General features: G+C 35.8%; 1 protein-coding gene across 1 annotated transcript in view; it reads right to left on the reverse strand.

The window, feature by feature from the left end:
* Positions 1-840: 840 nt before the first annotated feature.
* LOC114657820 (E3 ubiquitin-protein ligase RNF166) overlaps positions 841-26679 on the reverse strand; it is a 77939-nt gene continuing 52100 nt past the window's right edge. Inside the window, exons 2-6 of the mRNA XM_028809743.2 lie at positions 20929-21085; positions 20281-20393; positions 4906-5020; positions 3959-4066; positions 841-1501 (exon numbers count right to left, since the gene is read on the reverse strand). Coding sequence (XP_028665576.1) covers positions 1436-1501; positions 3959-4066; positions 4906-5020; positions 20281-20393; positions 20929-21085 — 559 coding nt within the window. The 3' untranslated portion in view covers positions 841-1435. The remainder of the gene's footprint in view (positions 1502-3958; positions 4067-4905; positions 5021-20280; positions 20394-20928; positions 21086-26679) is intronic.

Here is a 26679-nt window from a genome sequence, read left to right on the forward strand (position 1 = left end):
AATCTGCACAACTGAAGAAAATAAATAATTTTTTCACTTCACACATCTTCAATGTGATCTTATATGGATCAAATGCTACTAGTAACACTTTCAGCATCACTTTTTGTGTTTGTTTTCAAAAGCATAAACTGATAGCTTTGCAAAGGCAGGTCTAACAACCTACAGAAAAATGAACAAATAAAAATCTATAAAAAGTGCATCATGTTTTACTAGCAGAATAAATAGTTTAATATGCAAGTTTTATTTGATGTCTAAGACTTACATACCCTCATATTGCTATTCCGTTGTACTTTGATACCTGTTGCAACTTAGTGCATGTTTTCAGTACATTTTAAATGGCTAGGATTTCTAAAACATAAAGAATGAAAATTGTACTTGTTATTATGAGTAAAGATTCAAATCCTACATTTTTCTAACCAGGGTACAAGGAAAATCACTGTTGGTAATTTTAAACTGATTTTCTTAAAGCTTGTATAGGTTTTCTCAATTAAAGATTGAATTATTTTGTATGGAATGGAAACAATCTGGAGCCCAACCATGCAGCAAGTGAAAATGAGGCATTACTTAATCACTAACTAAAAAGATCACACTTAAACCAATTCACTGGCCATTCAAAAAACACCCAATTCAACCCAGTGGGAATGCTGCATGTCACCAGTTTTGTAATTTGAATTAATTTACCTACTTATTTGTTTTTTTCAGTTGAGCTGGGTGTCATTGTCTATTGTATAAAGTACAGACTGTTTGTGAACAGGAAAAAAAAAAACACACACACAACTTTTACAGAAGTACAGGTTTTACAAGGGGCAAATATCTTATATTTTTTGAAGATCATCTGATCAGGTTCAGAAGCTTCCAGGTGCATTGTTGGAGAATTGGACTGGATTGTTGGTTGAATGTAATCCATTTTTTCACAAAAGCACATGATAACAATATTAGCCAAGTTTGGTTAAGAAAGTGTGTATAAACAAAAACTATTAACATTTATTGATGACGGTTTTGCAGCAATTGCTAGGCACATACAGGATTCCATAAGATGCTATGTCCACAATCGAAAAGATGGCACATTCCAACATCCGTCAGCCTCATCAGCAAAATGTATTTACTTTGAAAGTGTGCTCTGTGCATTTCTTATTTGAACAGATTCACAGCCAAATTGCTTTTTTCCAGGGTGATGCTTCAGAAATTTAATATATAAAATAACTGCAATTGCAGTTTTCCTTTAAAGGTTTCTGAAATATACCCTCAATTGTCTATTAAAGGCCATTGATAAAGCTTCAGCATTTTCAGAAAAAAAAATTAATACTAAAATCTAAAAATGATCCAGCAAGTAAAAGTCACAGATGCCCACTGTGAATTGGGGTTGCCCTGCAGCAGGAATGGTGAGGTGTCCAGTGCAAAGAATGGTGGTTATGAAATAAGTAGAGTGGCATCTCTAATTCTCAGAGAGTGAAAGAGCCAAGGCTGCTTGCAAAGCTGCTTCCTCATCAATACTATAATCCTGTATTAAAAAAATGAGAAAATTATGTTGTTAGGTTAATAACAACGTACAACCAATTCAAACAGGAAAAAATGGCTGGACTGAACAAAAGTTAAAACTACCTCATTCTACAACCAATATAGTTCTTCAGTTTCTTAACAAACAGTAAATGTAAACAAAATACCATATTGTGCATAGTAAAAGTAAGTAAATCTTCTAATTCCTATAAAATTGCAGACTACATGAATGACAAATAAGTCCAGTAACTTCTATTCTGATTCTACAAATTAACATCACTTTCGAGCAAATAGGAATTTCAACAAAACTTTAAATGTTTACAGTTTCAATTTGTCTATTTTTTTCTACATATAACTTTACAACTACCCTAATTCATAAGGTGACAGTTGAGAGAGTAAATATAACATACAAAAATGCTGACATATGCAATGATACAGATATTAGTTGCCTCCCAAGTAACATATATAGCTTGGAAATCATAACAATCAAAAACTAAGCCACCCCCAAAATCCATCAATCTACCAACTGATAAACAGAGACTTGAATATTCAAGCAAATAACAATAAATATTTTAGATTTTTAACAATATTAAATGATCAAAAGTATAATTAATGTTTTACATCATTACATTATTAGAGTTTAGTTTGTTCTTTAATCTTGAATAGTTTCCTTATAAGAGCTCAAACACATGGTCACAAAGGAGTAGATGAGGCGATTGTTTCAGATTACCAGTTGAACAATGATTCACTTGCCATGAATGCTCAGTTAATTAGTGAAATGTTAATTTTTCAACTATATGAAACTTATGTTGGGTACAATTGAAGCAAATATATTAAACACCAAAAATGGCTGGGGCATGAGTTGATTTTGATACAAAATTATAACACGCCTTCAACAAACATACATGTTACTTCTCTTAATTGTGCAGTTACTGTTGAAGTGACTTTTAAAAGAGTAAGAAAATTTAATCTTAATCTTGTTTTGAGATTAGTGACAGACTCAAGCCACTAATCTAGGATAAAATGTCATTGCTTATTGGTGTCACTGGATGTAATATCAATATTACTGTCAGAACAACTAGAATGTAAATCAACAGTTCTTCAATGACAATCTGACACACTGAAGCAAGTTTGTACTAGGGATAAGTTTCCCATTTTTTTGTATATCTTGTCCTACTGATGAGGCATAGTTTGAAAACATTCCTCTAAAGCAGTGGCAAACTTTTCACCAGCTCTAAACTATTTACTTAAATAAATATGAAATGGTTCCTACACAAGCATTAAAAGTCTCAAACGAAGCCAAAGCATTATCAGTATGTTCCATGACCATGCACAGAAGCCTACATTTGCTAATACTGTACTTTTAAACATTTTAACAAGCTCTTTATTATAGAAAAGAAATAACGGAAGTGCAAATATAATGTATCTGAGACACATACTCTCAAATTACTTTTAACTTGTAAAGCAAGGTGAAGGTAAATATGATTTTTGTAATTATTAAATAAACAAAGGCAGTAGATGTGTGTCTAATTCCATATCAACTAATAACAGATTAACATGCTTGCACAAGCAAAAAAATTTCAGGCAGCACATTTTTTCAAAAGGAACATTAGAACATTTACATTGATCAATACAGAAATCAATGTACTAATTACTAATCATCCCACTTGTTTTATTTCTTCCACAAATTACTTCAAATAAATTTGGTCTAGAGTTAACTATCTAATGCTCAAGCACAGAATGTAGAAATAACGTAAGCAAAAAATGAAATGCATCTTGATAGCCCCAATGACCACATGGTCAAGAATATAATCATTATTGATTAAGTAGTTTGTTATTACATCATAATTAAGTTGCCTTTGTTGTTTTTTTATTGTATACAAGTTCAACATTTAAACTGCTATGAAAAAGGAAATATATTAGAATTTCTATATCCTGGTATAAGTCTCTAATTTTCAGTGATAACAAGCACAGGAGATCATTGTTGTGTTTAAGGTTTCTTTTTATATAAACTAATCTACTTGCAGGCAGTTTTTCCTGGTATTGCTTTCTACTATCCAACTCTGAATACAGTTTTTTCTTTTGTTTGCAGTTTTACATTATAAGGAGCATGAAACCAAAAAACATTAAATGTAGCTAATATCACTTTCCCAATACTATATGAGAATTAACTTAGTTATTCCAACAGTTATTTATTGACACAATCAAAAGTGAATTTTACTCTTTTAGGACATTATTACATTTTCAAATGCCATGTTTTTTTCTCTGACATATTTGTGTAAGTGTACAGTTAGCTGAGGATAATAATGGAAATTACACTTAACTTTCAAGACAAAATAAAATGTAAACTAAAAAAAGGTTCCTTTGTTTCTATGAGAAATCTACTAAAGTAAAAGTTATGCCAATACATGAGTATTGTGTGAACATTTATCAACTCTTCTACTAACCACCATTCACTTACCACAAATGTATCATAAGAGAACTTGTGCCGGTGAAGAAGGTGTTGCAAGAAATTGGCACTCTTATAGCTGGGGTCACCCCAAGGCATTGCTGAGCAAACTGGACATACCTGTGAAGACAGGAAGGACAATATATTTTAATACATGGGTAGTATGACCTTTGAATGCTGGGGACCAAGATGTAGGAAGGATTAGAAAACAAAACACAAATTGTTTCTTTAAATATAGAAAAAACTCTAAATTACAACAGCTTTACAAATTTCAGAATTTGCAAAGCAAAGCCATGGCTACATGCTGAAGCAGTAATGCTTTGTGATATACTGGTATTGGCTTCAGTTACCTGCAACCACAACAAGGAATATGAGTGTACTGAAAAAAGCCCAAGTGTTTTTTAAAGATATGTGCTCTATGTTTTTCTGACCAAAACATTATGATTATGGTAATGTCTACAAAACTAAATTATGGCAATATCTTGCCTCTATTGTAAACAAGATTTTTTATATATAAAATCTGTTGTGGTTTTACCAGGCCTCCATCCATGTTCTACTTTCCTTTATTAAGTCTAATTATGTTATTATTTTTTGTTGAATGCTACACTTGTGGGACTGGCCTCTGTCTTGATAAGGGCTGAAATGGCTCTTCATACTGTGGAGCCATTAGCTACTGCTCTTGTTGTTTAGCTCACACCTGTGGATTCTTATTGGCTTTGGGTACTCTGCCTTAAGTTTTTATTTTGTCAAGTAGATTGGATTTTGTTTGGTTTTGTTGATCTTGAGTAGGGAATATTTTCTCTCTGCTTGGCCTGTTTTTTCTAAATTATAATTATTACCATTATAAGAAACCTTGTATTTTTCATTTTGGCCTGGGGTTTTTACAATTCTTCTTTCAAAGGCTGAATATAATAACACCTTAGTCCTCTTTTTTAAAATCCAAAAGCTTGATTGCTCACCACTTTATTGGGGTCATTACGATGGTTTTCCATACAGTGCTTCACCAATTCCTGCTGATCTAGGTTTCTTGCCCCACAGTATGGACATACGAACGTTGAGCGGTTTGGAATATTGCTAAACAAAGAGACAGATCCAATGTACAAAAAACATTTTAGTAAGAGACATATTTTTTATCTAACCTTTCTACAACATAAGCACATTTATCATATTTTTAAAAACCCAGCTCACTTTACAGGAGAGTATTGAAAAGGCTATTTCAAGAAAATATACAATTCTTAATTCCATTTAATCCAAATCAGAGTCACAGAGGGCTGGAGCCTACAGCAGCAACATCTGATCCATGGAAGGAGTCAATCCTGCATGAAATACCAATTTACTACAGGGCCCACTCATGTACATCCTAATACTCAAAGTCGGACAGCTTAAATAATCAGTTAGCCTAACTTGCACTTCTTTGTAGATATAGAATCATTACAAAAACCTGGACCCTAGAAACAATCTGTATTTACAGTAATACATTAAATTAAATTATTCATAAGTATGGCAGACCCCTTAAAAACTATTTATAATGTAGATAAACAACGCTTTGAAAATTAAACATCTTTGAAAATCCTTGAAAACAAGAAAGGAGAGCTAAAATGAAAAAGAGCAACTGAAAAGATTTACAGTAAATTGATATTGTGGCAAATTGCAATTGTAAAATCCATCAGAACATTAACGATTGTTTTATAGTATATAAACCATAAAAGAAACCCTTTAGAATATCATAGCACATAACAACATTTCTTTTCACTCATCATTCACATCTTCTTTAGCAATTAACACAAAACAGATATACTCTTGTTTCAACAGTAAAGTCTGAAAATAAATAAATATGATACCTAGATGACATAATGCAGGTTCCATTACAAGTCATCTGAAAAACTTTACATTCCCCGTCCCCCCATTGTGAAAACTTGCATTTTTCTTTAATAGACCTAAGACACATTACGTTGGTATTGCAACTTTTGAAATTTTTTTTTCAAATTAACTGGTCAGATTTGCTTTTTGAAAAAAAATTACCGTTACATTCAACAAAATGAACACACTGTCCTCTGTCAACAGCATCAACAGCTCTGCTACTGACCTAAAAAGATTCTAGATTCTAACACATCAGCCTACCCATCATTAATGTTTTTTATATATCCCCTCATCAGACATCTGACATCTTTAGCCACTTGTCTTCCGAACAAGTGAGGGCACCAATACACACTGTATTTGAATGCTTTTTTATAGGACATTCACATGCCGGTAAACAATGGTACACCATTTGGTAATACAGAACGGATATATATCCGAAGTGGAAAAAGCTACATAACAAGACAACATGCAATATATAGTGTAAATGTTTCTATGGTGTTTTGTCGGAATCACATTGCCTAATGTCAACATTACACACTCTGGAATGATTACATTCTACAAAATTTTCATCCAAGATAAAACAGCAATGTTACAATGCTTAGTAACTTACAGATCTCTAATAGAAAAAAGCCAAGCTTTTCTCTACATTCATAATGGCTAACACGGTACAACACCTAGTACTACAGATCTCTAATAGGAAAGGCTATGATGTTAGGTGTAAAAATGAGCTAGCTTCAGCAAGTTGCTAGCCACCTGCAATTACTATTTAGCCTATTTTTCCAATAAAAACTACTTACCTGATATATTGAGAACAGTTCTTTCTCCATGCCTCTTTTTTGGTCTGGTCTCTGAGTTTTCAGTTGAATAGCAAATAGTGTCATGCTACTAAAACAATTAGTTGTTTAGACTGACCATATAAAAAAGTAGCATCCCTGGATCGAACAAATAAAAAAAAACAACAAACTGGTGTCTGTTATAGGTAAGCTGGAAAAAATTGCATAATTCTGTGAAACTCTTGCATCTGAGTCTATGAGGTTTCATCATTGCTTACAAGGAGATCTGGCCTTAAAAGCTCAAATTTTTCTCTCTTGCATTTTACATATGTCAATCTCTTAATTGCATTGGATTTTTTTACTTGCTTTTTTGAAATTAATTCTAAGGCACTATTGACTGGAGGGTATTATTGTGCACTGCATAATCTGTAAAAGGCCATGTAATGATGTGCTCTATAAAAACTTTAAATACATGATTTGTCTGTGCAAGCTGGTTAAAATAATTGGAAAATATATTATGATGTTTTCACTTTCTCATATCATATAGCAAATATAGGCTGTGTGTTCCTAATCGGAAATGCCAGGAACCAAGTATTTTGGATATTTTCAGATTCTGGAATGCTTTGCATATATATAATGAGATATCTTGGGGACAACCTTGATCAAATAGTGAAATGTAGTCAAATCAGCTAAACGACAACTCATGTGTATAAATAAATACATGTCACAGAGCTGTTGTTATAATGTGAGATGATGTGACAAACATATTAAACCTCAAAAATGATGAATATCATGTGTAAACTGTATTTTAGTTCCCTTTTAAGAGTTCCAATGCTGTGTATTTGCACAGAAGAATTTTTTTTGTTTTTTGTCAGATTATATTACTTGCCCGTTGTCACTTATTAGGGTCCTGGCCAACAGGGCAGGAATATCTTAGCCAACCTTCTCTTCCTCATGCCTACTGTGCTAAAAGTCATCACACAGCATTTGTCCTCTTAAAAGGGAACTACAACAAAGTCTGTTCATCAAGTTCATCATTTCTGAGGTTTAATACTGTAGTGGTTTCTATGTGTGGAAATGACAGTAAAATGTGAATCAGAGAAAGCATGTTAAACAAAAAAAATAGAAGTTTATTAGGGAGGAGGTTCAAAACAAGGTAGGCAAGGATACCGCAGAACAGAACTCATTCAAAAGAAATACCAAAATGAATTATGTACAGTCTTTCCCACTGTTCTGGCCATGGGGAATACCTTCACCGAGCCGCATTGACTGCTATTACTCTCGCTGGAAGGGCTGTTATACATGGTGGATGAAACCAAGACTCTTTCTCTGACTGCACTCACTCATGATGTTCACTAGTGATGGGAGATTCACAAGCAATCATTCTTTTTGAACAACTCTGTTCAGGGAATCTTATGAATCGATTGGTGAGCAGGAACAAATTGATTTAGTGTAGCTCAACAGGAGTGATAAAGCATATTTGTGTCCTACACTGGCAGATGTTTGACATGCGAAAGGACCATGTGAATCACAAGTCTTGACTTGAATGATTTGTGAACATGTCACTACATAAAAACAAGTCTAACGATTCCGGTACATATGATTAGTGAATGGATCATTACGGGCAGCACAGTTCTCATTCACTTGTGATTCTGTAATGAAACACCTTATTTTAATTATACATCTTATTTGTCTTAACATGTATCGTGTACAGAAAAAGGACAATAGCAGATGAATTATCTTGTTAAATAAATAATCTTATATTTACAGTATATACTGTATAATTAAACATATATTTGTAAATAATTATATACACATAAACAATCATTATATTTATATACACACAGATATAACAAAATAATGTATGAATTATTAAATCAGAGAGGGACCCCATACTACCATGTTACTCACTCTTTCTTCGCCACAAGCCTCCTTTTTTCTCATCCCACTCTGGGAGAGTCAGGTATCTTAGCACTCTCTGATTCAAGCTGGCTGCTTACACCCCACCACTCAGTTCTGCTAGTGCTGTCAACTCCATATTCCATTTTCGCAATGCGCTGCCGCATGTATGGTAGTCATAAATGAGTTTCTACAATATGCTTGTCATGTTAATACACATTATAGTAGCGGTTCAGTGATATGAATTATACGCTTTACCTGGATTTTCCTACTTGACCACATTTGTTCCAAAAACATTTCATTATGCATATAAAAAAATTAAATATTTTCTGCTTCCCAGCATTTCACATTAGGGATACTCAAACTGTAGTATGAGAACAACTTTGGCCTATCGTTGGCAATTTTACATACTTATCCACTACCTGGCATATCTGAAACTAAGTAAAGAAAAACATATTGTTGAGTACAAGAAGCAATCCTTATTCTAGTGTTGAGCAGAAGAGAGGTGCTTTTACATTTTCTTGGGTTTGTAAACCAATCTACTGTTATATAATCCACTACTCCACTACTGGAATTTTTCCTTTGGTGTTTTTTAATTCATACTTGATTCTAAAGTAATAATTAATGACCAAATCTTTATACATTTAACATACTTCAAAGCTTTGTCTGAGCCTCCACATTATCGCTAATAACTACAGTTGGGTATACAGTTGTGGGAGTTTTGAAGTGTAACCGAAAGATAAATTACACAGATGCTGGTGACCTACCCTCTACAAGGAAATGATCAAGTGTGACAGTAATTGTTTTAAATTGCTCTAGTGTGCACTGAGATTGTACATCAGGTCTTAACTTGGATCCAGATTTTTAAACCTCTGAAAGAGGTATGCATTAGTTTAATATATAAACATGACTGAAACTTGAACTAATTAAAAATAAACCACAAAAACACACTGTGAGAAAAATCACTCCTAATGCAATAAACAAATTATATTTGACAGGTTTCTTCATATAATGCTATACACGCTGAATAATAATAATAAAGTTCAACTTATTTTATATTTTTCTTAGTGTAGACAAATATAAGAAAATGAAAACAAGGGATCACCTACAAGTCCAAAAGGACTACTTTGCATTTAATGAAAAGAATAGCACAGGCTAATTCTGCTTACTTCAACTTTTGACTTTAGAACTATTTGTTTAAAAATTTCTGCTTTTTTGCTTGAAAAATGTTAAACATTGTTTTTTATTTTAGCACTTCATTGTTGTATGCCTCAAAATACAAATGGATCTGTTACTCTTTTCATACACTGCACCCAATTTCAAAATATAGGTTAGAAAATGTAGTTAACATGTACTGAAGCAGTAACAAAGAAGGAATGAAATACAGGGATGACCTTACACAAGATAGGATTGTTACATACTCAAGCAATATGTAAGTATTGATATCTGGTACACCCATCCAATAACTAAACCAGGTGATGAAAACGTTTATTGCCCACTTCAACATTACTTTTATACATCTCAATCTGAAAAGCTGCAGCCCAGGACACAACTATCTTTTTTAAAATCAGGTTCTAAATCAAGGAGGGATTTAGGTTCAGATGATATTTATGGACATAGATGAAATTCAATACTAGAGCAATAAAAATACACTATATGGACTTCAAAAACAGAAGTAAAAAGCTGATAATATGTGAGCATGACATATCTCAAAAACAAATAACACACCACTCTAAAATCACTTAATCCAAATCCAGGTTGTGAGACTTGAGCCATCTCAGCAGCAGTTGGAACAATGCAAGAAATAGCCCTGGACAGGATAACACCAATTCATTAATGGGCACACTCACAACTGGCTAACTTAGAATTGCCAGTTACATGTCTTTGGGGATGTTGAATAAAAAGTCACTATACCTGGTGGAAAACCCACCCAGTTATAGGAAGAACATGCATACTCCACACAAATCCCAACCATGTGCAGGATTCAAACTCACAATGTTGAATCTGATAAGGACATCAGCAATAACCACTACATGCAATCTTTCATAAACAAATATTCATCAGAATTTAAGATCAGCACTCAAGGATTACTGTCAACACGTATGTCTTTGCAACACTAACAATAAAGATAAATGAAGAAATGTGGTCTTCTGCAGAAAGTTACCCAAGTTATTTTCTCTCTCTCTCTTGGTGTACCCACATGGCTTTTTACTTCACATTTTCAGGGTAAGGAACATAAGAAACACTCCTAGCTCAAAGATGTTAACTCTCTTCTATCCACTGCAGATTTTTTTATCATTCATGCTAACATAAATAAAGGAAACTCTAGAGCTGAAATATTAGTGTGAAAGGAGTTTGATAATGTTCTGTTTCTGTAGCAGGAAGCATTCTCTGCATGGCTTAAAATGAAGAGATGCACAAGGTGAGTACAAAATATATTTAGCCTACAAAGTCATTTTTTTTTGTGCATCATTGATCACCGTAGCTGACAAACCACTAAAGAGGTTGAAATGTTAATTGATACCACATCCACCCATCTTTCTTTCTTGTTCTCAGCACAGCAGCTGCCTTTTAAAATGCTTCTTGCCCAAATGAGTTCAATTTGACACTATTTAACCCTGATTGCTAAAGTGCCTTTAGCACATGGCAATCAACAGACCAATTAAGATCATTTGAAATATCATCACCGGTTGCCTAATGGGAGCTGTTGCTGCCCTATATGACAATGAGCTGTTTAAGTCAAGGTTATAATTAAATATCTACATATCATCATCAAACATTAAAATATTAATTTTTGACCATTCTGATTTTTATCTGTTTAGCTATGTTGAAACTCATTACTTTTCTTTTTTTTTTTTTTAAAGTGTGAACTACTAGCTAGGATGTTTCACTGTTTTGGTGGCACAAGGGGGACATATACAACATTAGATAGGTGGTTTAAATGTGGCTGATTGGTGTAAGTTAAAGGTTTTTATATAAGCTTTATTTAACTCTATTTTTAAATTTATTTTTTTTTTTGGAAAAACGTTTAGTGAAAAATGACAAAATTCTTCTCTGTTACTCAATAACAGAAAACACAAAAGTCACCAATGTATGAACACTGTATACATGATCATTTTGAAGCATACAATACCATTCAAAGTAATCAACTATGACTGTTTTGGATCAACAACATCCGTTGCTCATATTGCTTGTAATACATGTTGCATGGTAATGCCAGTTTTCAGCAGCACTCTAATTACTACTTGCTACTGATGGTCAAAATCCTTTTTTGACAGTTTATAGAATACAAGACATTAAAAAATACACAAATATCTTCTGCATGGTTGTGTATGGTGCGGCTGCTTTGCAGTAACAAGACCAGGTTCACATCTCAGGCCCCACCTACATGGAGTTTGCATGTTCTCCCTGTGTCAGAGTTGGTTTGCTCCAGGTACTCCTGTTTCTTCCCACTATCCAAAAACATGCAGGTTAAGTAAACTGGTGGGTCTAAATTGGCCCTAGTGTGTATTTGGTGTGTGAATGGAAGAATGGTATGTTTACCGTGCAAAGGACCAGCACCAAGTCCAAGGCTTGTTTCTGCCTTGACCCAGTGCTAGCTGAGATGGGCTACAGCACCCCCTGCGACCCTGGTCTGGATTAAGCGGGTCAGAAAATAACATGACATCTTCTGCAGAGTTTTTTTTTTTCTTGGAGAGTGATATTTGATACTGTGCTGTGAGAAAAAATAATGGCTGTAGATAAAACTAAACAACACATTCAAAGGAGACCTTGTTTCAATGTTTAACCTGCTACAATTATGTTGACAACCATGTTCTACCTTTATTGTAACCTTTGTTAATACTTGTCTTGAAATGGACTTAAGTAACACTAGGCCCACTACGCTAAATGACCAATGCTATTCCTCCACTTGTCAGTTACTATGGCTTATACTTCAGAGTATTCTTTACACGAACATGTCACATTAATAAAATGAACAAGTATGATGTAGATAAAGTTTCTCCTAAAACAAACTATGCAGCGCACCAACCCAACACTATTTCATTTAAGGCAGCCAATCAACCATAAGGTTATATTATATAATCCTGATTGTCAAAATGTAATGGAATCTATGAATTTGAAATAAGTCAAGGGAAATGATCATTTAAACTTGTTTTAGGTGAATGTAAATGGGAAAGGACAGAGCATTGTAAGATAATGTCAAAAGTATTTTATTCAAAATTAAACAAATAAGACAATAAAACCATTTTCCCGATATTAACCACCACTCACAAAAAATGGGTTACACAACTAGTTGAAGTACTAATATAAAAAAGTCTAATATTTTCACCAATGTAGAGGTGGACTGATTTACTTAGATGTAGCTTAGCTTAGCATCCAGGCCCTTTGTGGATTTCCACTACTGAGACTGCAACAAATGTGACTGAAGGTCATATGTTTGTTCAAACTACATTTTGCATTCAGAATTATGCAAATGTGATCATAAGAACTTCCTTCTGAATTCATCCAGCTGAGGACGACCATTAACAATTACACAAGTCTTTTTTTTTTTTTTTTAAAGCTAAGCATACCCTAAATACACTGGCAGCAAAGTCTAAACAGATAATTATCATATGTCCAAATGTACCACATTAAGCAGGAAAATAAAAATTTCAATGCATTTCACAGACAGGGTTTACATGATATTTTATGAACATTTAAATCTATAAGCTTAAGTAACAGAAAATATCCTATAATTGACAATTAAACAGGCTGAGCAAATAAAATGCAAACCCTATTTTAGCAAAACTACAATGTGGTTCACACCTCCGCAGTGGGGGAATATACAGACACTGCATTCTGGAATACTAACCCAGATCAATATAGTTTTAAAATAAATTTTGTGAGTGTAAGCTGACCTCATTACCATATCAACATAAGATGCATATTTTAAAAGGTATGCTCTTAATTTCTACCCGACTTTAGCAAAATTTTATTAATCACCAATTTCAGGTTTTGCTAAAATTGACTGGATAGAAAAAGAAGCATGTAAAGTAGTTATATATGGGTTGTAAATCACAAACGTTTATATACATATATATATGTAACACACACACACACGCACACACATATATATATATATTATATTAAATTAAAGGAACACCTTTTAATCAGATATAGCATCAAGTCAATGAAACTTCTGTGTTAATCAGTTTCAGCTGCTTTGGTGTTAATAAAATTAACAACAGGTGCACTAGAGGGGCAACAATGAGACGACCCCCAAAACAGAAATGGTTTAACAGGTGGAGGCCAATGACATTTTTCCCTCATCTTTTCTGACTATTTTTTTCACTAGTTTTGCATTTCGCTACGGTCAGTGTCTCTAACTTCTCCAGGATGGCACATCAATACGTGCCATTGCCAAAAGGTTTGCTGTGTCTCTCAGCACAGTCTCAAGGGCATGGAGGAGATTCCAGGAGATAAGCAGTTACTCAAGAAGAGCTGGACAGGGCCGTAGAAGGTCCTTAACCATCAGCAGGAACAGTATCTGCTCCTTTGGGCAAGGAGGAACAGGATGACCACTGCCAGAGCCCTACAAAATGACCTCCAGCAGGCCACTGGTGTGAATGTCTTTGATCAAACAATCAGAAACAGACTTCATCAGGGTGGCCTGAGGCCCTGATGTCCTCTAGTGGGCCCTGTGTTCACTGCCCGGCACTGTGGAGCTCGATTGGTATTTGCCACAAAATAACAGAATTGTTAGGTCCAGCACTGGTGCCCTGTGCTTTTCACAGATGACAGCAGGGTCTGGAGAAGTCGTGGAGAACATTATGCTGCCTGTAACATTGTTCAGCGGTTTGGTGCTGGGTCAGTGATGGTCTGGGGAGGCATATCCATGGCGGGACGCACAGACCTCTACAGGTTAGACAACGGCACCTTGACTGCCATTAGGTATCAGGATGAAATCCTTGGACCCATTGTCAGAGCCTATGCTGGTACAGTGGGTCCTGGGTTCCTCCTGGTGCACGACAATGCCCAGCCTCTTGTGGCGCGAGTATGCAGGCAGTTCCTGATGAAGGAATTGATACCATTGACTGACCCCCACGCTCACCTGACCTAAATCCAATAGAAAACTTCTGGGACATTATGTTTCGGTCCATCCGATGCTGCCAGGTTGCACCTTAGACTGTCCAGGAGCTCAGTGATGCCCTGGTCTAGATCTGGGAGGAGATCCCCCAGCACACCATTCATCGTCTCATTATTAGCATGCTCCCCTCGACGCTGTCAGGCATGCATACAAGCACGTGGCGGCCATAAAAAACTACTAAATATGATTTTGAGTTGCTGCAATGAAATTTCGGGAAAATGGACTAGCCTGCCGCATCATTTTTTTCACTTTGATTTTTGGGGTGTCTTTGAATTCAGCCCTCTCTATACGTTGATAATTTTCATTTCCATCAAACGATGTGGCATCCTTTCGTTCCTAAAACATTACCCAATCGATATCAGTTGTGGCAGGCGGCCAGGTCCCATGCCCAGCCGGGGCACCCCTTCTCCATATGTTCCGGGGGAGCAACCATTGGCTTCTCAGTACCTCCCCCGGGACGCTTGGTGGCGGCCTCCCTGGCTGACAGTGGTGCCTCAGTTTCCTGCAGGGCTCCGTGGGAGATGGTGTTCTCCACAGCCCTGTTGGGATCTGGGGTGGCCACCAGGGGGTGCTGCATGGCCCCCTGGGCCGGCGTGGACAACTCTATTGCCCCGCCCGGAAGTGCAGTCAGAAACAGGTGATCAAGCACCTGTAGCACTTCCAGGTGGGCTATAAAAAGGGCCAGCCCAGAGTTGGAGGTGGAGGATGAAGCTAGATGGGAGGAGTGATGGTTCCAGAAGGACTGTGTTGTGTGCTTATTTGGACTATGCTATGCCTGTGGGGTTCACGGGAAAGTCGTGCCCCACAGGTGAAGAAAAATAAAGTCTTTGTTATGTTTTACACATGCCTCAGTGCGAGTCTGTGCCAGGTGGGGCGTAATATAGCGCCTTATATCACACAGTATAGATATTCAGCATGATTTTTTTTTCCCTATTGAGATCTGATGTGTTTTCAAAGTGTTCCTTTAATTGTTTTGAGCAGTTTATGTATACATACATACATATACACACAGTATATATGTTTTGTAATAAATATTGTGATTTTACTGTAAAGGAACAGTACACATTATCAGTCATTAGCCACATACAATGAAGCAGCACTGGTATCTTTCTTAATTTGGTTCACAGTATTCATTTCAACTTTACACCATCATGCCTTGCTCATTGTGCTCTGAATTACTTCCACAAGATACTGCAAAAGCTGCATAAACATTAAAGAAAAAAAAAATCCGGTAAGACTTTTTTGCAGTTCAATAAAGTGACCAACTTCATTTTCTATGTGGTGCAAAATGTATTACTTTTACACTATAATAACATACACAGTCTTCAATTTTGGCCACAAGTGTTAATCATGGGCTAAGTAATCCTTAAATAGTAATGAACAGCTGGACTAAAATTAGCTGAGAAACACAGCGAATAAATAAACATTACGAAGCAGCAGTTAACTGTATGCATGCTGTGTAATTCTTTCTAACTCTTCGATTTCTCAACCACAAATGTACTGAAACTATACACAATACATTCAATAAACACTGGCCTAATCATGCCATATATTGTATGCATTACTGAACAGACTTCTTACTGTCTTGTATCATGAGTTACATGACAGATCAAAACCATTTTCAGACAAGTACTAAAATACACAATAACCAAACTATCCTTCAGATAAGCTGAGCAGGGACACCAGACAAAAACTCATCAAAAGCAAAAAGCTTTAGTGAAATTAGAAGAAAAATAAACAAAATAAAAGCAAATCTTAAGAAGAAAAATCTTCAAAAGCCAACAAAACCCTGAGTCAAGACAACAAAGATATCTGACTTGGACAGTCTGTAACATGTTGCCATTTTGACCTTAAAAAGAAAGAATTCTGATCAATAAGTTCTAGTCAGCATGATGAAAAGAACAGCTAATAGATGCACAAGTGTTGCCTCTTAATCAGACAAAATGAGACTTTTAACAGTGCATCCTAAACCCTTTGGAACTTTGACAGCAAACAACAAGAATCAATTATAACAAGTAATACTGCTCTATAATAAAACTATCACCTCTAGTAATGTTAACTATAACTGGCAAAATTGTATTCCATCATCCTAAACAGAATAAACTAACTGAATCTGTTTTAATGTCGAACATATTATGTGCTCCAAAAACATCCTTAACATTGCTGTGGGTAATTAATCCTATGAGATGCATGAATCTTACGACATTGAAAAGACCCACAGGACAACAGGAGTATATTTAGAGCAAATATATATATACTGTATATATATCCAGCTCACTCAAGAGAGCCAAGAAATGCACTAGGATTGTAAGGAATTCTTTCTGTGTAGTGAAAGAGATAATTAGTCAAAAGACAAAAACAACAGATTGAGCAATGAAATTGAATTGTCTGAAAGGTTAAAACTAAACATGTGGAAAATGTATTAGTAATATTGTCACATGTACAGATGTACAAGGATAACTGGGTTAACAAATCCTCAATTAATGAAGCTCCCAGGTAATGAATTCAGCATAAAACATGCTGCGGCACAAGCACAACGACAAGTTCAAGTACTTTCTCACTACAATGCTGTTATACAGTAATCATAATAATAATAATAATAATACATTTTATTTCAAGGTGCCTTTCTAAACACCCAAGGACACCATATCTATATAAATAAAAATGTAAATGTTCGTTTGTTCAAAACCTTAAATCTCCGAAAGTTCTTCACCGATTGCTTTGAAATTTTGACACAACGTTGCATTCGAATATGCGTGTGTTTTTATATGCCTATATTATATAGATGTCACACCTGTGACAGGTAAAAACATGCTTTTTTTGAAAAACAGCGCCAGTCTAACATTCTGCACAGACAATGGAACAACAAAAAATATTGTATACCCACAAGCATTGTGAAATTAATCATATTAGAAACGGGCACTTTCTCTTTTCTTTCTTTTCCATATAACCAGACTGAGCCACAGCAACGCTTGGTCGGGTACAGCTAGTAAATAATAAAATCATAAAGCCAACAGCAAGCTAATATGCGTGTAAACATACACATATACTGTATTTATGGAACTGAAAATAAACAAAGCAAATAAGAATACAGCCTAAGGTCATGCACTGTAGGTAGTATGCGAGTCTTAAGAGATGAGGAGCAGTGCGACTAAATGCTCTGGAACCCCTGGAGACCAGATGTGGAGGACCTAAGAATCAGGTTGGAGGTATAAACATGTATGAAGTCAGAGTGGTATAATGGAACAGGGATATGAAGTGTTTTGAAGGTAAGTAAAAATTTTACCAGAAGCCAATGAAGCTGCTTAAAAGATGGAGTAATGTGTTATATGGAACAGATCTGAGTGATAATACGGGCAGCTGAATTCTGAACAAGGTGGAGCTTATGGAGATGCTTATGCGGGAGACCAAAGAGAAGATAATTACAATAATCAATGTGGGAAGTGACCAATGTGTGAGTAAGGATAGCGGTGCTATTTAATGTGAGAGTGTCGCAGGTGTGCAATGCTACAGAGATAGAAAAAAGGTGACAGTGTAACATTATTGATATGGGATTCAAAAGGCAGAATACTATCAAAGATAACCCCCAAACTCTTAACCTGAATCGAGGGGTAGACTGAGGTACCATCAATATTAAGTGAAAAACTAGTAATTTTGATAAAGCAGACTTGGAGCGAATGAAGAGAACCTCTGTCTTAGGGCTATTGAGTTGGAAGAAATTGGAAGGAAACCAAGATTTTATTTCAAGTAGACAATCATTGAGGCAGGAAGGAGGAAGGACAGAGTTGGGCTTTGTAGAGATATAGAGCTGAGCATCATCTGCATAACAATGAAAGTTGATTCCAATTTCTTAAAAATGCCACCTCTAAAGGGAGTAGATACAGTATATTAAAAACAGTAAGGGCCAAGCAACAGGCCCTGGGGAACACCACCAGTGACTGGGAGGGATTGATATGAAGAGTTTTTTAGCTGAACAAACTGAGTATGATTGGACAGGTATGAAGTAAATCAAATAAGAGGGGTATCATTAATGCCGATGGCAGAAACCTGATTCAACAAAATACAGTACTATGTGATACAGTATCAACACTAACCAATTGACTGAACACTGGCGCATCTCACTGCTGCTATTCTACAGTATAATCAGTATCATTTGTCTTATTCTTTTTTCTGTGTAACTGAAAATAGTCATTGTGGATGCTTCCCACACAAGAGTTTTTGTGTGTTGTTAACATTATGTATACTATAGAACATGATATTATTATACCTGAGTGCTAAGGTATTTCACATACACTGTGCAGTAAGTTTAATAAAATATAGACTATAAATAGGGTAGAAGGCAGAGAAAAGAAAAGACACATAGCAGAATAATTGGGTTAGCATCCAGCTATGAAAGCAGCCAGGGCAGCATGTGGAAGATGGGGCACGGATAGAGAGCATTTACCTCCATGAAAGAGATGTGTCTCTCTGCTTAAATCCACTGACCTGGATGCTATGTCTTCTTAAGAACTCTGGGTTGAATGGGCTCATGGAGTTGGGGAAAGTGACAGCAGATGGTGTTGCATCTGACACCAAGAGTGTGGCAGCCTAGAGTGGACAAAGTAGATGACAGCAAGTGGAGCCAGATGGAAGTAGATCCGGAAAAATCAGGGTGGTGGCAGTGTGTTGGAGAGAAGGTGGGTAAGGAAGGAAAGAGCAGGTTTTGTCGTCAAATAAGCAATGACCACCTTCCTTATTCCTGTCAATGCAATATGTATCCATATTTCTCCAGTGAAGTTCTGGAATGTATTGTAACTACCTCATTAACTGAGGTATTATTGTTCGCTATACACAAAAATATTTACATAATTATGAGTAAGCATATCAGATATTTAACTGGACAATATGGACTCAATCTACAAGATCAAATCATTAGCATGCTAAATAAAAGAAACCACCCCATAGCCAAAATAAATAAAAATGGAGAAAATGGTGCAGTAGTACCATACCTTTTAGATCAGGAGTCTTCAGGGCTAGGTGCTTATGTATGGGGTTTATGTCACCTGTACAGTTGTATAGATTTCTTCAAAATTTAAGGACATGTTATCAGGCCTCTTTGATCTCTAAATTTTCTGTGTGGCTGTTTATGTCACTGTAATTGACTGGCATTTAATCAAAGGCAGTTTCCTCCTTTGAGCTCCTTCTTGACATAATCATTCAGAATCACATTCTGCTTCACTTGTAGTTTTTCCTGCTGATCTTCTGTTTTTAGGCAAACATTGCTGTTTTACATTCTAAATAATATGTCTCTGTTTAGCAATAAAATGTATAAATTCTGCTCACTACTGTGGTTTCCCTAATAACAATATAAAACAGTACAAATCTAGAATATGTTCTTAATAACCTTAATACACTGCACAAACAAAAAAGACTGTAAAGTGCAAAAAGTATAAAAAAACCACAATGAGTCAAAACATAAAATGATTAATGAAAATTGCAATAATATAAATATTTCAGCCCACAATTTAACTTACAGTGACAACAAATTCAGTGTATTTTTTTCAAAATATGTACAGTATTACTGTATTACTGGCAAGTGAAGTGACTAACTAATGGTCACTGAGAAATTGTACGGACACCCTCATGATCTTGAAGTATTATTCTATTTAATTTATATAAAAGGGGGGAGTTCTTACCTTGGAATGGGCTGGGAGGTGGGTACGACGGGGACAAATTTTGGGCAGTTTGCCATTTGTTCCTGAACCTTTGTACAAGAGGAAATGTGAGACCTCATTTTGATAAGTGTGACCTAAAACAACAAAAAGGGGAAAAATAACTACCTCCTAGGCAAAAGCAGCTAACTCTGGTTTACCAGGTTGACAGTTGGCATTTAGGTAGTGCTTTGCAGTCAAATGGCAACTGAACATTTTCTACATGGGTATAAATCATGCGGAAAAATAGTCCTGCTCAGTTTTTAATTTATAGTACTTATATTTTAAGCATTATACAAAGTAAGAGAATATGAGACATACTGGCACAAGATTGCTGACTTTTGCATAGACTTTGCACAAGTAATACTTATTGTATAGGACAAGCAAAGTTATGCTATGCTGTAATGCCCTGCAAAGTGAGGGGAGGGACAGACTGCGAGAAACACATTTGTTCTTTATGTCACCACAACTGCTGTAGCTGATAAAAAGTCTCATGAGCATTACCAGCAATGAATGAGGTCCCACACAGCAGAAATGACCTTTATATAGGAAAAAGGTGTAGTGAAAGTCATTTATTGACCATTACTTCATCTGATTTTTAATATATCTGCCAAAATCAACAAAAAAAATCACCTTCTTACTGCAGCCTCTGCAGGGAGCCTTGTAGGAAGAGAGCTGCTTCTCAACATTTGATGATTTTTCCACCTTCTTTGGGTCAAAAGGCATGCGGCACAAGGGACAGAGGGGTGAAGGGACCTGGAGGCATGGCTGGAGACATTCACCACAGAAGCTACAGGATTAGGAGAGAAACAATGTTATTTTACAGTAACCATATTTTTAATTCCATACATTATTTTAGTCTGTTTCAAATCTACTTTTGTGTGTGCTTTAACTGTATATCTGTTGGATACTAAAAATGAAAAGAATAAAAGGAATCTACAAGAGTTAAGTGTAACCAGGAATTTTAAAACTGTTCACTTACATTATACATGGTTATACAAACATTTATACAAACAAACAAACAAACAAACACACACACACACACACACACACACACACACACACACACACACAAAATTAATAAACTGAGTAGACATATGTAATACCGGAAGCAGCAGCACACAGTGCACAGCAGCTCTTTCCAGAAAGGGCCTTTAATTGCACAGTAAGGATCTGACCTATACAGATAACCAGATTTTTTTGGGTGAATGATGGCACAACCACCAGAGAATGGTAAAAGGACCTTTCTTTTTTGGTCATTTGGTCTTTAAGAAGTGTAAAGCAAACCCAAAATGAAGGAAAGTCAATTTGATTTCTCATGCATGACAGATCTTGGGATAGACACTCTATAACTGACCTGCCTGTTGAACATTTGTTTTCATTAACTGAAAGCCATACTTTGTTAACTGTGGAAATACAGGAGAGAGAGAGAGAGACAGAGAGAGAGAGAATGAAAGACAGAAACTCATTCTATTCAATGAAAGACTTAAAAAGGAATCAAACCAGCCTGTACGGAATTGAAAAAAAAAGTTGTTAATAGGCCTTGCATCTTGATGTGCATCTTAGATTTACTACCATTATTAATCTGGGGCAAAATAATTTCCACATTTTATCAGATTCACGTAAAAATACACCTTTTAGAGGCTATGCTCTTCTCTCTTCCATTCAAACTATTCTATTTGTACATGGAAAAACAACATCACTTTCAAGTATAGGCTCAGAGTACAATAAGAGGAAAAAATAAATCAAACATAGCAAAAAACACAGGGTTACTTCGTTTTTCTCCTATTGCTATAAATAATTGTAATTTATGCATAAATTGCCACATTCCACACAGCAGAATCTACAATTTAATTTGTTTTCAACAATTATCTAAAAACACATTTACATTAAAGTTTATTTTTGCAGTCTCACTTGTGCTGTCTTTTTCAGCTACTCCGCCTTCCTCCTTCAGCACCCTGTATCTCTTTCCATGCTGCTTCACTTCCTCCAGATTTGACTTTCTCTCTGTGCTTCACATTCCTTCAAAATGCCTCAGTCAGGCACACTCAAGGGGATGAGATTTTCCAATATATATAAAATATGGCAGGCTCCCACACTCTCTCACCAAGAGGTATGTTCCTCTCAATTTCCACCCACCCAATGCAAGGGCAGCAAATCCATTTACACACACCCAGTGCCCATTATGTCTATTTTTGGAGCCAGAATGACGTGTTCACTTTCAGTGATGACAAAAAGCACTTACATTATAGCACCAAGAAAAAACAAATTTTAGCCCTAAAAATGTGGCCACATAGTTCATAACAGATTGATATGTTACAAATGGTAGGAAGAAAACTTAAACTTAAGCAAACAAAAGCTGTTTTTCTTTTCCTAAAACAAAGGCATAACAAGTGTTAAGGTTACTTACATTTGTTATATTTTGTTACTGAAGTGTGTTTAATGTGTTTAAGTAATCAGGAACTATTCTGTATGAGTTTTATATATGCATTACAGGCACATACAGTGTTCCAGTTCCACTTCTCTCTTTGATCCTGTCATTTTCCATGCACAGAAAATCCTCTTCTTGTGAAGGGCTGGTTTTCAAAGTAAAGTTTGCATTAGTGCACAAGTCATAAGTGCTGCATGCTTTGTAGATATACCATGAGCAACAAGCAAAAATATTAGTAACAGTGAAACATGCAAAGGCAAGTTAAGTAAAAACATACATGTTTTTGTGCAATTTGACATCCCTAGTTAGAACTCTACTCATAACTGTGTTTTTTGGGAATCATGGTCAGTGATACAGGTTCTCAACATAATACTATTTAAATGGGTAAGAAGGTTATGAACTGTTTTATGTAATGCTAGCTGTGATACCATTTCGTAAGACAATGGGCGTCAGTTATAGTCATGTCAGTTAATTAGGTATATCACAAATACTATAGCATGTAACTAAATAAATATTTTTTATATTATATTTGTAGATTTTTTTGACCTTTGGACATAGGACTTGAAAATCTGAGGTTGTAGATTCCAATCCTGCTAATGACACTGTGACCATGAGAAAGTCACTTCACTTGCCTGTGCTCCAATTGGAAATACAAAAGAAATATAACCAATTGTACCTCAAATGTTTTAAGTAACCTTGGATAAAGGAATCAGTCAAAAAACAAGTAATAATAATAGTAGTATTAGTTTAATGGAGCTGCTTACTCTTGAATATGCACAAATGTCAAAGAGTAAAACATTCCTGCACTAGATCAGGTCCTGCTTTTCCTAGTGCCATGGCTTTTGTTGGTCACTGAAAAATACAATGTTGCAGTAAAATGCATTGAACTGAAACAAGTAATCAGCCATGTTCCCTCTAAGCTGCAGATGCACACTTTTCTTCTGGGTGCCTTGCTTCACTTTTGAACTGCCATGCAGCTTTTATCACATTTTTGATGAACTGCGCAACTGTTATCTTGCCTTTCACCTTTTGGTAATGCCCCCGCAACTCATGAAACTACATGGGTCAACCCTCCCGCCATCCCCCCAATATTAATGTGTTGGTGCTTTGCAGTGCTTGATAATCATACAAAATTTAAATGCATCATACAGTATGTGTTGGTGATTCAAGGTGCATCCTCTTGCTTGTCATTCGTGTGAAAAAGTGTTTTTATTTTTTGCGTTGCTCAAGACTTCACGGCAGGAGGTCAACAGAGTGGAACAGATAACCAAGATGAGAGCAAGTATGCATCTAAGAGTGCAGACAGTCAACAGCACAAAACACAGCCTGCTAAACGCTGAGCTTTGCATATTCACTTAGCTTGCTGAACGTTCTTTTTCCATTTCATAACATGATGATGCCTCTTTTTTCCAGTCCAGGACACCACCCCCATCTTAAATTGTACACTCTACTGTTAACTGGTGGTATTCACATGGCCCGTCCATCACTTCCCCAGGGTCCTTCATTTGCAAAAATCATGCTCTGAGCACAGCGCTGAGAATGTAAGTTAGCATAACATTAATAAATATTGACAAATATAAAATTTATCAAATGAAAAAAAAAAACACTTGTTGGCTAATTTTCTTTTTTTCTACCATCACCAAATTTCAATCAAATACATCAAGTCATTTCTGAGATTTTTGGGTATTTGTTTTTTTTTTTTTAATTGTGTTTGCCACCTAAATGTTGATATATAGAAATGTCCTGTTTTAGCGGATTCCCACTGCCCTACATATACCATTCTGGCAAATTTCAGTTTTTAACTAAATGGGAAATAGTGTCTGTTGATGAGTGAAGAAGTAAGTCAACTTTGCATTATATATATATTGTCTGTTGATGAGTGAAGAAGTAAGTCAACTTTGCATTTTATATATATATTAACAAAATGGATAGTGGACAGGTACAGGATTTGTTTTTTTGTAAGGAGATAATTTTGCCCTCAAGGAAACATTCCACCATAAATCTCTTCATGGATACAGATGACTCTACTGTAAGCTAGAAATGAGAAATTGCCAAACAGACCTCCATCATTTAAAGAGGAACATGGTTTAGCTGTGTAGAATATCCCAGAGGCAGAGATAGATGGGCTGATGGTTTAATCCAGAAAAGAAAGCTGCAATAAGAAGATTAACCTAATCTTCACAAGAAACAGTGTCACGTTTTAAAGAAATTTAACAGCAATATTACAGTAAGCCTTTTCTACTTTGGTAGCTTGCATGATAGTGACCCCCTAAAGGCTCTTCCACTTCCCCTTCATTTGTTTCACTTTGAAGCAACACCCTTCCTGCAAGCCTTCCAATTTATTCCTTTTATCTTCTGTGCAGCTCCCTTAGTGCACACAGCTTCTTCTTTGTTAAGTATGCAGGTCAGAATTTTTTAGACCTTCCATTTATCATCTTTATTTTTCTTTTCCTTTCAGTGTCTACTGTAGCACACTGCTGTTTAGGTTCTGTACTCTCACAATAGCAGCAGGCACACTTCTTAGTGGCCAAGGTAATCAAGGGACAGCGCATAATACATTAAAACTCAGTCTCTGATTTCTGATCCATCCATCCATTGCCAAATTTGTTTAATTTAGTGGTGGGTTATTGGGGACAGAGTCTATCCCCTCATCTTTGGGTACAAGGCATGAACATGAACCCTGGGCTGTGTGTGAAATCCATTGCATAGTACATTTTAAAAGACACACACACACACACACTCACACTCATATTTGTAAAATCTTTCTTACACTGGAGCACTGTAGTTTTTACTCAAAAGGATAGGCACTAAGTCTCTTCTTCATCAATACTGGGAGGAGTTATGCACAACTTCTATGCTTACAGGGCAGAGAGGAAAAGAAACTCCCCTCACCCTATTCTCCAACAGGAAGGCCAATCATCTGTTCTTGGTGCACTCAGTGTCGAAGTAGAGTGGCCATGAACATTAATGCAAAAGCAGCAACGGAAGAATATAAATTACTAATAATTATTCTTTCATTAAGACCAATCAATTAAAACATTTTATAAAATATAAATAAAAGTATTTGTTTCTTCATTTCCAACAGCCATAGTGTAGATAAGTGGTCGATAAAAAAAAACATATTGAGTGCTGCAAGGTCTCTCAAGCTAGTACGCTGACCATAAAACATTTTTTTGATTAAAAGAGGAGCTTAAAGTGTGAAAATGACCTACTAAAACCTACAATTTCACTCACACTGGGGTCAGTTTATAGGGTTATATGGTCAATATTGTCACATGTATATAGTGCAGTGAAATTCTTGTTTACATGTCCTTTCAGCTTGCAACATGTTGCTACTTTTTGGCGTCTTTTTAGTAAATACTGTATATTTACAATTGAATATCAACCTAACCTGCACCTAGAGAGTTAAAAAATGGAGTAGCCACACTGACATGGGAAGATAATGCAAACTCCACAAGGACAACATTTGGAGCTATTTGAAAGCAGTTGGCTGAATCTGTGAAGCAGCTGCAATGATCAATGTTGTATAGTGGAGACACAAAACAATTTTAAACAAATAGTTTCACCATTAACAAAACTGATGAAGCATACATTGCCCACCACGGACTGGCATGCAGTCCAAAGTTGGATATTTTCTTGCTCCCACTGCTGCCTGGATAAGCAATGGCTTCATGCAAACCTGAACTGGATAAGCAGCGATAGACATGGATAAATCATTACTTGTAGTGTGTACTTTTGTCTGGTGTCAGTGATCATGCAATTCGCTAAAGAAAACTCCCTTCAAAACCAATTGAGTAATATCTTTGTAACCTCCAGGAAAAATGGGAAAGGAAAATGTTAGTAAAAATTGAATGGGGAGAGATGACAATATATACAAAACGCATTGAGACATAAAAAGGATAATTACAGGTGTTTGTATAGACTAGTGACAGATAGGAAATGAGGTTGAGTCA

Source organism: Erpetoichthys calabaricus, chromosome 9 (assembly GCF_900747795.2).
Source record: "Erpetoichthys calabaricus chromosome 9, fErpCal1.3, whole genome shotgun sequence".
Taxonomy (NCBI): domain Eukaryota; kingdom Metazoa; phylum Chordata; class Cladistia; order Polypteriformes; family Polypteridae; genus Erpetoichthys; species Erpetoichthys calabaricus.